Genomic DNA, 17,976 nt, shown 5'->3' with positions numbered 1-17,976 from the left:
AATATGAGGGCCTAACAATGGTAGACTGTGGAAAAATGTAAAAAATAAAAGAAACTTGTCCTTGGGATGCTTAAGTATTATAAGTAGTGAATAAAGTATAGATAGGCTCCCTGAAATTTGTTTGACCACAGCTTTTACTTGGAAACAATCTGATTGACCATCTTCCTATTTTGAATTATATATAAGCATACATCCTAAGATAAGGGAGATAAAGCATGTCTCCACTTCTCTGCGGTGGGAAACATGAATTCCCTTATCCCCAGCCTTCTTCATCCCCTTTTCAGCACTCACCTCCTAGTAAATTGACAAGGGTATGCTCCAAAGATAGTCATTTATAAAAGTAGTTGATAATGCTCTCAGAAGTATAATTTAATGGATGCTGGGAATGTCCAAAAATAACATCTCTCTGGCAACCTGTTGATGTTAGAAATTCTACTGTTAGCAATTCATGGTAAGTTTCCTATTAAGTCGAGTCATCCCTCAGCTATTGATTTAACCCCAATCTAGCTAAAGTAATATTTCATATTTTTAACAGACATTTTCAGTTACAGATTGCTCTTTGACCTTGTCCTCCCAGAAACCCCCAGTTTTCATGTTCTACTGTGTTATCCTTTGCCCATGCAACCCTGGCCACACGTCCTTGGTGCTGTTCTTTGAACGTGGTAGACAATTTCTGTGTCAAGGTCTTGACCTTAAATGTCCTTTCTCCTATATCTACATGGCTTTCTTCATATTTAAAGATTATAATCCTGAAATCATTCCCAGCTTTATTTTTCTCTATTGTGTTTATCATGATCTGAATACTATATGATTGACTCTTAAAAAATTTGTCTTTCACCACAGAAATGTAAGGTTTTACGTGAACACAGTTTTATTTTCTTCACTGCTGTACTTTTCAGTGCCTAGCATATACTAGGTGCTCAGAAGTATTTATTAAAAGCATAAATGAATGAATGTAAAACCCTGCAAGATTGAGGCTTAAAAGAAGTTCCTCTGGGGAAAGTGTATAACAAACACTTCTCAAGTTAGTATTTCCCAAAATATTTTAAATTTGATTTCTCCTTCTATAAGAAATACTTGCCTGAGTCCCAACTATGGGACAGCTTCTGTTTGCACACTTGTCATAATTCTGAATTGTTAAGAAAACTTTTAAATGACATGATTTAAATAGACCTTGAGTTTCTGAATGACTAATGGGAATATTTGCATTTATTTATTGGTAAATTTGTGTAAGCAGTAATCTGGGCATCAAGGTTTCTGGCTCCAGTTATCAGAATTTTTTTTTTTTCCCCTCTGTAAGCTGAGGTATTTAGGAAAGATTGTTAACATCAATTCCAGTTTAAGATTTTATAAGTCACTTTATTCTAGTTTAATGAAGTATCTCACTTCAATTCTATTGTTATTTCATTTATTAAACCTTGGGAAACTGCTGAGAAAGGGGAAATGCAAAATGGTAAGGAAGATATTGGATCATCCAGAAATGCAGAATCACAAGTTACTGTTCTGGAAATTATCAATGTGTTAATATAATCTTCCCGCAAAAGAGAATAGAGGCTTCAAAGGCACATGAATGTTAGAACAGTAGATGGGAGCATCTGGATTAGTTCTGTGAGTAAATTGCTATATTTTAACATCAAGATATTCTAGATGTATGCCAATAGGAATGTTTTTTGTATGTCTTTGTTTTGTTCCAGGGGATATTTGAATGGTAGTCACACAGACTTTAAAATTTATAATGATCACAGGAGACTGTTGCCATTCAAATCGCTAAGTTTTGCTGTTATAGTGAACTCTGGAGAACTGTCATGGCCTGGACAACATGGAGCTGTTAGACTGCTGAGTTCTCCGTCCAGTATTGTTAGTTCCCTAAGGTACATCAAGAATCCTAACAGAGTTTGGCTCCAAGGATACTGTGAATGTAGATTGTAATCCAATGACAGAATATCTCTTTGGGAACATTAATATTACTTAACCCTGCTATCAAGAGCAAAGCTCTATTTTTGTATCTTTAGCATTTGCTTATCATTTGGCCTATAGGACATATTTAGTGTTTAATAAATGCTTGTCAGTTTTCTTGGAAAACATTCCAATTACATTAATTTTTAATTTAGTAACATCTTTTTGGTGTTAATTTCAAGGATCAGGACTGTTAAGATTATTTTGTTTGAAACAGACTTGAAAATAGACATTTTCAATCATTTCTTAACTAAGCAAAGATTTATTTACTGTTTATACCTCAGTAGTAGTAGTAGTGTTAGTCACTCAGCCATATCTGACTCTTTGCAACCCCAAGGAAGACCCACACCTCGGTAGGAGCTGGAACTACAGCAGTTGATAAATAATCCTTGCTCTTAAGAAGCTCACATTTTAGGAGAGAGACAGATTTGTATATGAATTGTAATGTAATATAGCAGAAATATGTTTGTGGTACCCTACTAGCAGAGAGTTTTGCAAAAGTTTGCTGTCTTATGAAAGAGTCTCTGAAATTGGTGGAAAGGAAAGGGAGAAGGAAGCATTCATTTCTTTTGCAGGACTCTGGGAACTCCTCAGCTGGGACAAGTACCTACTAGGTAAAGGAGGATACTACTTTTAGAGAGAAGACTAGTTTGAGAATATTTATAAATTGTTTTGACCAATGTCTATTATATGAGTTCCCTTGAAGTAGACATATCTTATTGTTGGTTAGTCGTTAACTCATGCCTGACTCTTTTGCAACCCCATGGACTAGAGCCATGTTCCTCTGTCCATGGGATTTATCAGGCAAGAATACTGAAGTGGGTTGCCATTTCTTTCTCCAGGGGATCTTGCCAACCCAGGGAATGAACCAGTGTTTCCTGCACTGGCAGGCGGTGTTCTTTACCCACCGGGAAAGCCCAGACATATCTTAAGTGCTCTCAAATTAACTTTCAGTTATGAATAACCAATTAAATTTATTTTGCTAAGTATTCAGCTTGGAATGTTGTGTAGGAAATAATAAATATTTTGAGTGCGGGTATGCTCAAAATGGTGTTTATGCCTAGGCACTATATTTTATATAAGGAATATGGCATTGCATAATTAGACTTCCTTCTTGTCCTCCAAAACAGTAGATTCCAAATAGAATTACCTCAGAAGCTGTTTAAAAATATTCTTGGATATTTACCTCCAGTGATTTGGATCCAGTAGGTCCAGAGTTGGCTAGGGATTCTGTGATTTTAAAAGATAGCCATATAATTCGGAGGCATGGCACAGTTTGGGAATAACTGTTCTAAACTGATATGAGGAGAAGGTGCTGCCTGCTATGATATATTTGTGTTGTAATTCAGAAGAATAACAGAGTCATGAAACAGTACCAACCCCCTGAGAGTAGAGAACCCTCGCTTTCAGAGCAGGGATTCTAAATCGTACAATATAAAGAGTAGTGGCTCCATAGATGTGTTTTTAACGTAAGTGAATCAAAAAAATCTGAAATCACACCACCGAGTATACAACTACAACTCTAATAATGAGGCCACAAAGGAAGTGGCATCTAAACCGACTATGGTATAAAGATGGTCCTGGCTGGAGTTAGTACATTTGAAGAGATGGTGGCTCATCCGCTGACTTAAGGATTGCTATTCCCTAACATTTCATAGCGTAGTTCAACAGTGTTTAAAAGTTACCTACTCTAATATTAATGATGGGGAGATGTATAGTTTTATTTTCAGGTTATATAATTATTTTAGAATGGAAAAGCAGAGGTAACATATAGAGGGTAACATCAAAAGCACCGCATATCTTAAAAGTAATCAAAGGCTATAATTCCTGTAGTAGATTGTCATAATACATTCTAGAGGGCATGTGGTAGTTATGGCTCTTCTGCTTGTGTATTTCTTGATAAGGCGTTAAGATCATTTAGCAGTGAAGTGTAGTAGTCTAGAGATTGCTTCCCAGAAGCCAGAAGGGTATGAATGTTCCACCTTCTTCCATGTGTTTGTGAGTTAGTTCAGTAATAAACAGTGCTTGTTGTATTCCAGGTACAGCTTTAAGAGTACATGCAGAAAATAGACAATAAGGACACAGATAATAGACAAATAAAATATATAATATATATCAAATAGTAATATTTACTTGCAAGGGAAAAAAAGCAAAAATGAAACTATTTTGCTTTTAAAAAACAAAAAAAAAGCCTCAAGTTTAGGAAAGGGAAGCCTGGATAAAAGCCTGAATCAGTTCAGTTCTCTCTTTGATGTTTAATCACTGCTTCTTTAATGAATGTGCAAAAGTTTTATCTGCAAACTTAATACACTCACAAAAATGACTTGGTGGTGGGAGAAAGTAACATAATTTTGGGTTCAGAACAAGGAAACTAATAGTTCCCTGTGTCCTGCTCTGGTTAGGTTCTCTGCAGAAGTCTGTGCTGAATGTGGGGAGACCCACTTTTTAAGAGAAGATTTGATAATGACAAACAAGGAAACCATGTCAAACTGGAATCATGACTGGGACTGTTTAGCATGGAGACTCTTTGTGAAGATTTTACAGACATTTAAAACAGTGCTTTGTGGAAAAGAAAAGAAGAATTGTAGTCTTTATCGATTTGGTCGGATGAGTGGCTTGAAGTTATTAAAAAAGTTTGAGTCTATTAAAGTAGTATCTTTATCAGCCAAACTCTAAACTTCCCTGTTACTGGAAATGTAGGAGGAGCTACACGAGTATTTCTGTCTTTAAAAGTTTGACAAGTAGTATATGTAATAATTCTTTGGGAATCAAACTCTCCATGGTATACAACCTTAAGTAGTGAATCAAAATGAGTAAAACATAAGAGGAACATCATTAGTATCTTAGTGGTATATCTGTTGACTAGCTTGTTGCATGGTACTTAACACAAGTAAACATTTGCTCCAGAGAAATGATAAAATTATATCCCTAATCTTACATTTTGAAAAAAGACGAAGACTAACATAAGTACTTCAGTTACAGTTCTAATAAGAAAAGGGAAGTCCATTAGCTGACTGACCTTGGGCAAGTGGTGTGTGCGTGCTAAGTCACTTCAGTTGTGTCTGACTCTTTGTCACCCCAAGGATTGTAGTCTGCCAGGATCCTCTGTCCATGGAGTTCTCCAGGCAAAAAAACGGAGTGAATTGTCATGCCCTCCTCCAGGAGATCTTCCTGACCCGGGGATCGAACCCACGTCTCTTATGTCTCCTGCATTGGCAGATGAGTTTTATTTTTTTATTTTTACCACTGGAGCCACCTGGGAAGCTCTGGGCAAGTGATGTTTTGTCTTAGTTATCTACCTCAGAGGATGGTGAGATTAAATGAGTTTGTATACGTAAAGCACTTAACCAGTGAGTGTTGGCCAAGGGTGATGGTTGTTGTCTATTTGCTAAATTGTGTCCAGCTCTTTTGCAACCCCATGAATGGTAGCCTGCTAGACTCCTCTGTCCATGAGATTTTCCAGGCAAGATTACTGGAGTGGGTTGCCATTTCCTTCTCCAGGGGATCTTCCTGACCCAGGAATCGGACCCAAGTCTCCTACATTACAGGCAGATTCTTACTGAGCCACCAGGGAGACTTGCCCAGGGTAGTAGTCATTAAATAATAGCTACTACTACCCAGCAGTAGCTGCTGTTGGGTTTTCCTGGTGGCTCAAATGGTAAAGAATCCACCTGCAATTCAGGAGACCTGGGTTCAGTCCCTGGGTTGGGAAGATCCCTTGGAGGAGGGCATGGCAACCCACTCCAGCATTCTTGACTGGAGAATCCCCATGGACAGAGGAGCCTGGTGGGCTACAGTCCATGGGGTCGCATAGATTCAGACATGACTGAGCAACTAAGCACAGTAGTTGTTATTTACAATTAGTAGTTGTTTACAGTTTTAACTTGGCTACCTAGAAGTATCAATTGAAATATTATTAATAGTATTCAAATTTAGATGTCTTTAATTCCTAATATCTGGTTGGTTTTCGTTATATGTCACCAACCATTCATTGTAGTAAGGCCTCACTTATCTGGCTTTGTTCAGGGAAAAATGTTTGACACACCTGAAACACCTGATTAACTTCCTAAAATGAAAACCTTTCTTTTAACCACTTCAGCTTTTAAAAACAAATCTATCACATACTTACCTGTCTTCTAAAAATGAAGATCCTAAACATGACTTCAACTATTTGATAAGTGGGTATTACATGTATGTATCTAGAATTAGTTTTTTGAGTTATTTTGCTCTTTTCAGGTAGCTGTCATTCCCTCCCACCCTCACTTCCCTCTGTGGTAAAGCCTTTTTATACCCTTTCTGTCACTTTCTGCCTTTGCATACTGTTCATGGGGTTCTCAAGGCAAGAATACTGAAGTGTCTTTCCATTCCCTTCTCCATTCCCGAAGTCAAGTGGGCCTTAGGAACCATCACTACAAACAAAGCTAGTGGAGGTGATGGAATTCCAGTTGAGCTATTTCAAATCCTAAATGATGATGTTGTGAAAGTGCTGCACTCAGTATGGAAAAGGTCAGTTTTCACTCCAGTCCCAAAGAAAGGCAGTGCCAAAGAATGTTCAAACTACTGCACAATTGCACACATCTCACACGCTAGCAAAGTATTGCTCAAAATTTTCCAAGCCAGGCTTCAACAGTACGTGAATTGTGAACTTCCAGATGTTCAAGCTGCATTTAGAAAAGGCTGAGGAACCAGAGATCAAATTGCCAACATCTGTTGGATTATCAAAAAAGCAAGAGAGTTCCAGAAAAACATCTACTTCTGCTTTATTGACTACACCAAAGCCTTTGACTGTGTGGATCACAATAAACTCTGGAAAATTATTTAAGAGATGAGATGGGAATACCAGACCACCTTACCTGCCTTCTGAGAAATCTGTATGCAGGTCAAGAAGCAACAGTTAGAACTGGACATGGAACAAGAGACTGGTTCCAAATAGCAAAAGGAGTACAAGGCTATATATTGTCACAGTGCTTATTTAACTTATATGCAGAATATGTCATGCGAAATGCTGGACTGGATGAAACACAAGCTAGAATCAAGATTGCCGGGAGAAATATCACTAACCTTAGATATGCAGATGACGCCACCGTTACAGCAGAAAGCGAAGAACTAAAGAGCCTCTTGATGAAAGTGAAAGAGGAGGGTGGAATAGTTGGCTTAAAACTCAACATTCAGAAAACAAAGATCATGGCATCTGGTCCCATCACTTCATGGCATAAATAGTTGGGGAAACAGTGGAGAAACAATGATAGACTTTATTTTGGGGGGCTCCAAAATCACTTCTGATGGTGACTGCAGCCATGAAATTGAAAGGTGTTTGCTCCTTGGAAGAAAATCTATGACCAACCTAGATAGTATATTAAAGAGCAGAGACATCACTTTGCCGACAAAGGTCCGTGTAGTCAAAGCTATGGTTTATCCAGTGGTCATGTATGGATGTGAGAGTTGGACTATAAAGAAAGCTGAGCGCCGAAGAATTGATGCTTTTGAACTGTGGTGTTGGAGAAGACTCTTGAGAGTCCCTTGGACTGCAAGGAAATCCATCCAGTTCATCCTAAAGGAAATCAGTCCTGAATATACATTGGAAGGACTGACGTTGAAGATGAAACTCCAATACTTTGGCCACCTGATGGGAAGAACTGACTCATTTGAAAAGACCCTGTTGCTGGGAAAGATTGAAGGGGGGAGGAGAAGGGGACAACAGAGGATGAGATGGCTGGAAGGCATCACCGACTCTATGGTCATGAGTTTGAACAAGCTCTGAGAGTTGGTGATAGACAGGGATGCCTGGTGTGCTGCAGTCCATGGGGTCGCAAAGAGTCAGACACAACTGAGCGACTGAACTGAACTGTCCCTTTCTAAGTTCCTGTGTCTTATTTACTCTGGATTTGGAAACCAGATACTGAAACTTAAGAGAATTGCATGTTAAAGTGGTAAGATATCTGAAATTGGCCTGAAAATACCCTTTGGAGCCAGGGGAACAAGAAAGAGGTAATTTTTCAAGGAGGGTGATGGGTACCTAAACATTTATTATTCTGCCTTTGTACATGTTTACAAATTTTCATATTAAAAAGTTTTTTAAAACCACCATTTAAGAAAGAATTCTATGTTAGATATATAGTGTATTAAGTTCTTAATTTTTATATTTGTTAGGATTTACAAAAAATAGTATTAATCTTTTTACAGAGGACTGAGCATTTAAGGGGAGAAATGTTCTTTTTATTCTAGTGCAATTTTATGACCTTTTCTTTTTTACCTCCATGTGTTACATTTATATATCTGTGTGTGTGTTTAATGTGCATCCAACAAGGAAGGAATTTTACTTCCTCATCATTAAATTCAAAGTACTAATATTATCAAACTTACGAGATTGTAAGGCTTGTGTATCTCTGTATATTTACACATTTTTTAATTTTTGCTGTAAATTGGTATCTTAGATGGATAACAGTGGTTTCTGTGTCAGGTGCTAAAAGAGCAGTAAAGGAGATCTGGAGAAACCTTTTTGAATATCCAGATCTGAGCTTAAGGGTCTCACTAGTTGCTATTAGCAGTGTCCTGTTACCTCTTCTTTTGATGACTTACTTGCTGCCTGTGCTGTTAGAGCTAACTCTTCCCTTTCTCTTGTGCTTTGCTTTCTTAAAATATTCTACCCTTTCTGTGTTTACCATTATTGAATAAAACAAGATACATACCGAAGTGCACAATGTAAATTCAATTTTAAATCACCAGTGACGTACTAGATTCACAGTTAAGCATTTCCTGAAGCTAGGAGTATAAATTGATCTTTAGGGAGGCCATTTGATGAAATCTCTCTATCATAGTTTACAGGGTATATGCTTTTTGTCATAATGATTCCTCTACTGGGAATTTACCCTAAAATTACACTTCCAAGTTCAAAGATGTATGAAGGAACTGTATAATGTCTCAGTGGAAGAGAAAAAGGAGTTTGGGATAGAAGACAGACTTAACTTTTATTTTATATCTTTTGAAATTCTCCTTTACCTTATATGGCTTAATACTTTTTATATTAAAGAGAAAAGCTAGAATAAAAAGAACCATCTACAAATTCTTATTCCTAATGGATTTTCCAGATTACATTTTTCCTTCAAGGATCATCAGTGCTGACAATAGGCTTTTTCATTATGGAAAAACCTGACATTGTGTTGAATTTTTACAACCCTAAAATCATTATTTGATAATTAAGTCCATTTCTGATAGTAGGAATGTTTACAGTTTGTTTGCATTAATGTGTCTTTAACTGTTGCATAGATGCATTTATCCTTCCTTACCCATGTTCCCTATGTATACCCTCATCCTTAACCCCACCTCCAATACCTGTTGACTGCCTATTTTTTCTCCATGTTCGTGTATATATATATGTCAGTAAACATACTGACAAGAGACACGCCTATAAAAGGACTGTTTTTGTTGGTAAAGAGTCTGCCTGCAATGTAGGAGACCCTGGTTGGATTCCTGGCTTGGGAAGATCTGTTGGAGAAGGGATAGGCTACCCACTCTAGTATTTTGGCCTGGAGAATTCCATGGACTGTATAGTCCGTGGGGTGGCAAAGAGTCAGACTGAACTGAGCAACTTTCACTTTCAGTTTTGTTCTTGTAGGTTTTCTTTTTAAATCTCATCACACTCATTTGATTGCATTTTGCTGTTTATTTTTTAACTCAATGTGGCAATGTGCAAATCCCACCAAGTCACCTGATAAAACTCTGCTTGATTGCATTGTGTTCATTGATCAAAGTATATTGTCATTTATTCAACCATTCCTGTATGGATTGAAACAGTTCTGTTTATAGAGGCAAGAAATAGGAAAATAAATGACAGTAAACATCCTTGTACGTATTGTGTATGATTACTTTTGTTTCTATGTGATAGATTCCCAGGAATAGGACTACTCGTTAAGTTTAGTTCAGTTGCTCAGTTGTGTCTGAATCTTTGGGACCCCATGGACTGCAGCATGCCAGGCTTCCCTGTCCTTCACCATCTCCCTGAGCTTGCCTAAACTCATGTCCATCGAGTTCGTGATGCCATCCAGCCATCTCATCCTCTGTCGTCCCCTTCTCCTCCTGCCTTCTATTTTTCCCAGCATCAGTGTCTTTTCCAGAGAGTTGGCTCTTTGTATCAGGTGGCCAAAGTATTGGAGCTGCAGCTTCAGCATCAGTCCTTTCAATGAATATTCAGGATTGATTTCGTTTAGAATTGACTGATTGGATCTCCTTGCAGTCCAAGGGACTCTCAAGAGTCTTCTCCAAAACCGCAGTTCAAAAGCTTCAGTTCTTCAGTGCTCAGCTTTCTTTATAGTCCAACTCTCACATTCATACATGACTACTGGATAAACCATAGCTTTGACTACACAGACCTTTGTCAGCAAAGTGATGTCTCTGCTTTTTAACACTCTGTCTAGGTTTGTCATAACTTTTCTTCCAAGGAGCCAAGTGTCTTTTAATTTCATAGCTGAAATCACCATCTGCAGTGATTTTGGAGTCTAAGAAAATGAAGTCTGTCACTGTTTTCATTGTTTCCCCAACTATTTGCCATGAAGTGATGGGACCAGATGCCATGATCTTAGTTTTCTGAATGCCAGCTATTTCTCTTCTCCTCTCTCACCTTCATCAAGAGGCTCTTTAATTCCTTATGGCTTTCTGCCATAAGGGTGGTGTCATCTGCATATCTGAGGTTAGTGATATTTCTCCTGGCAATCTTGATTCCAGCTTGAACTTCATCCAGCCCAACATTTCGCATGTTGTACTCTACATGTAAGTTAAGTAAACAAGGTGACAGTATACAGCGTTGACGTTCTTCTTTCCCAATTTGAAACTAGTTCATTATTCCATGTCCAGTTCTAACTGTTGCTTCTTGACCTGCATACAGGTTTCACAGGAGGTAGGTAAGGTGGTCTGGTATTCCTGTCTGTTAAAGAATTTACCAGTTTGTTGTGATCCCCACATTCAAAGGCTTTAGCATACTTAATGAAGCAGATGTTTTTCTGGAACTCTCTTGCTTTTTTGATAATCCAGCGGATGTTGGCAGTTTGATCTCTGGTTCCTCTCCCTTTTCTAAATCCAGCTTGAATATCTGGAAGTTTTCAGTTCATGTACAATGCTTCCTAAGGCCTAGTTGACTACACCCTCCAGGATGTCTGACTCTAGGTGAGTGATCACACCATCTTTGTTATCTGAGTCATTAAGACATTGTTTAGTTCTTCTGTGTATTCTTGTCGCTTCTTCTTAATACCTTCTGCTTCTGTTAGGTCCATACCATTTCTGAACTTTATTGTGCTCATCTTTGCATGAAATGTTCCCTTGGTATCTCTGATTTCCTTGAAGAGATCTCTAGTCTTTCCCATTGTGTTGTTTTCCATTATTTCTTTTCATTGTTCATTTAGAAAGGCTTTCTTATCTCTCTTTGCTATTCTTTGGAACTCTGAATTCAGATGGGTATATCATTCCTTTTCTCCTTTGCCTTTTGCTTCTCTTCTTTTCTCAGCTATTTGTAAGGCCTCCTCAGACAACCATTTTGCATTTCTGTATTTCTTTTTCTTGGGGATAGTTTTAATTATTGCCTCCTGTACAGTTTTTCAGACCTCCGTCCATAGTTTTTCAGGCGCTCTGTCTACCAGATCTAATCCCTTGAATTTATTCATCACTTCCCCTGTATAATCATAAGGGATTTTATTTAGGTCATACTTGAATGGTCTAGTAGTTTTCCATACTTCCTTCAATTTAAGTCTGAATTTGGCAGTAAGGAGTTCATGATCTGAGTCACAGTCAGCTCCCAGTTTCGTTTTTGCTGACTATATATATAGAGCTTCTCCATCTTCGGCTGCAAAGAACGTAATAAATCTGATTTTGGTATGGACCATCTGGTGATGTCCATGTGTAGAGTCTTGTCTTGTGTTGTTGGAAGAAGGTGTTTGCTATGACAAGTGCGTTCTCTTGGCAAAACTCTGTTAGCCTTTGCCCTGCTTCATTTTGTACTCCAAGACCAAACCTGACTGTTACTCTAGTTATCTCTTTACTTCTTAGTTTTGCATTCCAGTCCCTTGTGATGACAAGGACATCTTTTAAAAAATTCTTTATGATTTTTTTTGTAGTGGGAAATTTTATTTTTATTTTTTTAAATTTTTATTTAATAAATGGTACAAAGCACAATGCCAAAAACATTAACAGTTAAAATTTCACCAAATGAAAAAATACTATAGAATACATAGTTGTAAAAAGCTACGTTATTTTACAACTGCCTCAGGCTGCAAAAAGAAAAAAAACCGAATGCCATACCTAAGTTATCCCTCTTTCAAAATAATGCCATTTATGTTATAAACCATGAGCACCCCATCAAAAGTAGTAGGAAATTTTAAACTCTTATGTCTCCCTTTTAAAGTTTCTTCTCTTTGTTAATAATACTTAAAAGACATATCATCTTCTAAATTTTGTTGTAGAATGTCTCTCTGAATTTTATAGATTTATGTCTATTGCACTTGGAATTTAAATTTTTATATATAATTTAAAGATCTAATTTCTTGCTAGATAAGTTATCCTAAGTTCAGATCAGATGAGTCGCTCAGTCGTGTCGACTCTTTGCGACCCCATCAGTCGCAGCATGCCAGGCCTCCCTGTCCATCACCAACTCTTGCAGTTTACCCAAACTCATGTCCATCAAGTCAGTGATGCCATCCAGCCATCACATCCTCTGTCATCCCCTTCTCCTCCTGCCCCCAATCCCTCCCATTATCAGGGTCTTTTCCAGTGAGTCAACTCTTCGCATGAGGTGGCCAAAGAATTGGAGTTTCAGCTTCAGCATCAGTCCTCCCAATGAACACCCAGGACTGATCTCCTTTAGAATGGACTGGTTGGATCTCCTTGCAGTCCAAGGGACTCTCGAGAGTCTTCTCCAACACCACAGTTCAAAAGCAGCTTGTTGAAATAAAATTTAGCCTTTGGCTTGTATATTTTCTTATATGTTCTGGAATTATTAAGTTCCTTATTCTCTCCCACTCATCTGTGTGTCTGTTCCCTTGCCAGTGTCATATTGATTTGTTTAGCATCTTTTATGTTTGTTCTGTTATCCGGCCAGTGAAGTCCACTTCTGGTTTTCTCCTTTTGTTTGATTTTCTTGGAGGTTCTTGGACTTCTTTTTTTCTAATTTTAAGTTCCTATTTTTAAACTTTAATTGTGGGGGGAGCCTTTTTCTCAATACAGCTATTTATAAGTATTGGGAAAATGTTACTAGTATGATTGGTGTATTTTTTTTCCTGTTTTTCTAGGTGTCTCCTGCTAAACTAGGGAAAATTTTTTAAATTAATTTAAAGTGTTGTATCATACTTCTTATGGAGAAGGCAATGGCAAGCCACTCCAGTACTCTTGCCTAGAAAATCCCATGGACTGAGGAGCCTAGTAGGCTGCAGTCCATGGGGTCACACTACAAGCCGGACACGACTGAGCAACTTCACTTTCACGCATTGGAGAAGGAAATGGCAACCCACTCCAGTGTTCTTGCCTGGAGAATCCCAGGGACGGGCGAGCCTGGTGGGCTGCCGTCTATGGGGTCACACAGAGTCGGACACGACTGAAGTGACTTAGCAGGAGCAGCAACAGCATACTTCTTAACAAAAAACCTCAGGATTTTGTTTTTACTAGAATAGCTTACATTTTTTAGGTATTCCTTTAGATCATTAGCCAAAAGGTATATATTTCTCTTTCATTCCAATATTTATTCCAGTTAATTCATTCTTATGTCTTATTAGTTTGCTATAGTCTTCAAGTTAGTGCTGAATTACAAAGGGTTCAGTGGGCTCCTGCTCTTACTTCCTATTTTCATTAATTTGATTTATTGACTGAACAATAACATTCATATGGTTAAAATGATACAGTTCTCTAGGAACAGTCCCCTTCCCACCCTTTCCCAAATCTGTCCAGTTCTCACCCTGTACTTACAGTAACCACTATTACTGGATCTCTTCCACCGATGAGATTTCTCTATGTGGAAAAACACACACACATATATAATATATATTTATTGCGTGAACACTAAAACCATTTCAAATAAAATAAAGATTTTGATTTCTTTGATCCAAAGATTATCTAGTTCATCTTTTAGTTTATAAGTAAAAATATTTTTGCACATTTTTCTTAATTTTTTATATTATGTGTCTCTGTTGAGGTAACTGAGAAAATACACTCTCTGAATTCTTACATATTTGCAGTGTTTTTCTTCTATCGAAATGTAAGCTTTGTTGATACAGAATTCTGTGTCATTGTGAATGTTATTCAACTCTTCCTCTTTTAAGTATAATAGATGAGAAGTCCAATAAGTAGGTGATTTTTTTTGTCTTTTATACCTTACTTGCTTTTTATAGCTAGGTGCTTAAATATGATCCAGCATCCATAAACTTTTATCCCTGATACCTTTTAATATGTGCTTTCTTTCATTATAACACTCTCCTTTTTGCGGTAATAAAGCATACATAATATAAAATTTGCCATTTTAACAATTTTAAAGCAAACAGTTCATAACACTAAGTATAATAAACATTGTTGTACGACCCTCACTGTCATCCATCTCCAGAACTTTTTCTCATCTTCCCAAACTAAAACTTTGCACCATTAAACAGTAACTCTTCCTTCCCCAGCCCCCTCTAAGAACCATTCTACATTCTGCCCTTGAGTTTGAAGACTGTAAATATCTTGTAAAAGTGGAATTATACAGTATTTGACCTTTTGTGACTGGCTTCTTTCACTTAATGTAATGCCTTTGGAGTTCATCGATGTTAGCATGTCAGAATTTCCTTCTTTTTTAAGGCAGAATAATATTCCCTTGTATGCATGTATCACATTTTGCTTAGCCATTCATCTGTTGATAGAGATTTGTTTCCACCTTTTGGCTTTTATGATTATGCTGCTATGAACTTGGGTGTACAAATATATTTTTGAGTCCCTGCTTTCACTTCTGCATATATACTTGGAATTGAAGTTGCAGATCTTCTGATAATTCTGTGTTTAAGTTTTTTAAGAAACCACCATACTATTTTACAGCAGTATCCCCATTTTACCTTTTTCATCAGAGCACACAAAGGTATTTTATCCACATCTGTGCCAATACTTGTTATTTTCTGCTTTTTTAAAAATTACAGCCATTCTAATGATGTGATTTTAATACACAGTTTTAATCTGTCAATTTAAAAAATCTGTCTCTTATGCTAGGAATGCTCTATGATGTTGAACCTGAGAGCAGAGAACTCAAAGCAACTTGCTTGATCTTCTGTCCTTTGAATGTTTTGTTTTTATGTATTATTTCAAATCCATTTATGTCTGGAATATAAATGACATAAATTCAGTGATTGGCACTTATACAGGTCTGTATCAGTGTCTTAATCTCAGTTTCCTCATCTGTGAAATGAAGGTCTTTGGTGATTTTCCCCCTAGCTTATCTGATTCAGTTGTGGTGGCATTCTCACATTTATAGAACTAAGATCAGAAATACTGCAAGGCATTTATGAGCCCTTCATAGACTGTGAAACTCCTCCCTTTCTACCTGTTCCTCATGCATACATGTTAAAGGCCAACAAGACAGGTCAACTTAGTCCCTAAACATCTTTCATAATCTTTTTTTAAACTGTTTCCTCTTCCTGATTGTTTCTTCCACTGATTCTAACCTCCCTTCACACTTTGATTTGGTGGAAGTCTTATTCTAAACTTCAAATAACAGCTGAGTCTTCCCAGTTCTCTGTAACCGATTAATTTCTGAATTGCTATGCTCATAATTCTTGTATTTTTAGTCTTATCACTTAATGCCTTTTATTGGAGATGTGTGTGTGTGTGTAATTTTTATTTTACCCCCTCCCCTGCCCCCCCGCCCCCGCCGTACTTTAATAAGCTCCTACACCCTACACTGCTGGCACCCTATCTTACTCATGTTATGACCTGTTTCTATTTCAGGGCTAGTATTTAGTATATTTTAACTAAATTTGAGCAGGAGTGAAAAAATACATATATTGACCAGTAATCTGTGTTGTGGTTTGTTGTTGGTGTTTTGTCTAGGAAATGCAATCAACAGTATTTTTAGGAGGTTTTCTTTGTGTTTTATATCTGCCATTTAGGACCAGTATTTCTCATGTCAGCAAGAAAATTAACTACAGCAGGAACTTCATTAAAGCTACAGTTTAGAATATGCAAATGTGAAAGGTTTCTAACTTTACATTTCACATATATCATTAGTCACTGTTAGACACTTTGGTCTTGCTTAATATTATTCAGTGCTGAATGTGTATTTTAATGTGAGAGTTTTTGACATCAACATTTTTGGCTTTCATCTACTTTATAATATTAACTTGCAGTTAATGGAAATAGTTCACTGTATATATTGTTTGAAACTGCTAATAAGTGCAGTCAGTAATACATGATCTTTAGCTCCTAAACTGTGAATAGTAGATTTCATTTTTTGTTACGATCTATGTCTGAATTGAACAGGATCACAGCGTCTGAAAGCTGAATAAAGCAGTAGAATGCTAATCAGAAGACAGAAGTACTGAACTCGCTCCATTATTAACTTAAGCCTATTTAGGAATGGACACCGTTATTGGTGTCTTTTTAAAGTTAGTAGTAAAAGTCCCTGTGATTTGATAGTGACTTCATCACCACCATTTTTTAAATGTTTTAAATTCTTGTAGCTTTTTTAAACAATTACCTATTACCTCTGTTTTATGCATGTGGAATTGAGACTCAGAGAAATTAAGTCACTGTAAGATTTGGCTATCAGTAAAATAAATAATGGGCTTCCCTGGCGGCTCAGTGGTAAAGACACAGTGCCAATTCAGGAGATGTCGGTTTGATCCCTGGGTCAGGAAGATATTGGAGAGAAGGAAATGACAACCCATTCCAGTATTCTTGCCTGGGAAATCCCATGGGTAGAAGAGCCTGGTGGGCTAAAGTCCATGGGCTCACAAATAGTAGGATGTGACTTAGCAACTAAACAACAACAAAATAAATAATAGACTTGGAACTACACCCCCGGTTTTACCCCCCAGTTAAGACTGTTAGCTTCAATCATGCTGTGGTATGTTTTTTGTTTATAGGATTCTACATAAGTGCCCTGGAGTTATTATCAACAAGTTATCCTGAATGTCACAATATTGTGTGTGTATATATATTCCATTTCATGTTTAAATCTGTTTCCTTGGGTGGTATCTGGTAACAGATAAACTTCAGGGATGATTTTCATTTTTCCAAGTGAGTAATTTGAAAGCTTTAAAAAGTATTTTTCTATTTTTAAAATGTTCCTTCAAACAAATGTTTTATTTGAAAAATAAAAAGTAATTTTAAAAAACCTGATTATTTGATGTTAACTGTTAATCCTTAAATTATATAATTAAAATTTTTATTCAGTATTTGATTTTAAAGTGTCTCTGAATTTCCTTTTTTTGTGCAGAATGATAAATTGCGCTGATCACCTCTAGCAAGGATATTGATCCACCTCATGTAAAGTATGCTCAGTTCCTTTCCAGTGCTGTGAGTATCTGGTTCTTCTCTTAAGTTTTACCTTCTCTATTGTCTTAATAAAGAGATAAGAGATCATTATATTATAGTACAAAAGTGATAGCAGGCATTTGTGGAGTTGAAATAATTTTTTCATAGTTATGTTGTAAGGAATGAATTTTCAAATCTATATCACCTTTGTCTTATACCATTTCTGTGTTCAGTTTTGAAGTCTAACATGGATTGTCAGTTGAATATAACATTACTTCTAATTTTAAACCACTTAATAGCCTAGAAATTTGTGAAACCGATGGCTAGTATTAAATTCCTTGTGACAAGCAGAATATTGGTAGAATGTTACTTTACTGCTGCATTTTGTATGCAAACTCCTAAGCACCATAGCCATTTTCTTTACCTGCTGGAGATAATAAGCCTAGATAAGCCTATTAACTAATGCAGTTGGTAGCCTTTCTTTGGAATCTGGCAAAAAATACAAATTGGATGGTGGTATTGTGTTGAGAGTTTTTTTGCGCTAGGATA

The 17,976-nt window shown here is 36.9% G+C and overlaps 1 protein-coding gene across 9 annotated transcripts in view; it reads left to right on the top strand.

Moving 5' to 3' along the window:
- The window catches only part of HMBOX1 (homeobox containing 1), a 191,466-nt gene that overhangs the window by 56,776 nt on the left and 116,714 nt on the right, over window positions 1-17,976 (top strand). For all 9 annotated transcript variants that reach the window (XM_055428071.2, XM_055428068.2, XM_055428070.2 and 6 more), the window contains exon 2: window positions 17,390-17,469. In XM_055428071.2, the coding sequence (XP_055284046.1) occupies window positions 17,447-17,469 (23 nt within the window). In that variant the 5' untranslated portion in view covers window positions 17,390-17,446. The remainder of the gene's footprint in view (window positions 1-17,389; window positions 17,470-17,976) is intronic.

This window comes from Moschus berezovskii, chromosome 7, assembly GCF_049115385.1.
Source record: "Moschus berezovskii isolate FMDL1 chromosome 7, NW_MosBer_1.0, whole genome shotgun sequence".
In the NCBI taxonomy this organism is placed as follows: domain Eukaryota; kingdom Metazoa; phylum Chordata; class Mammalia; order Artiodactyla; family Moschidae; genus Moschus; species Moschus berezovskii.
Note: the sequence above shows the minus strand (reverse complement) of the source record. Positions and strands in the feature narration are given on the sequence as shown.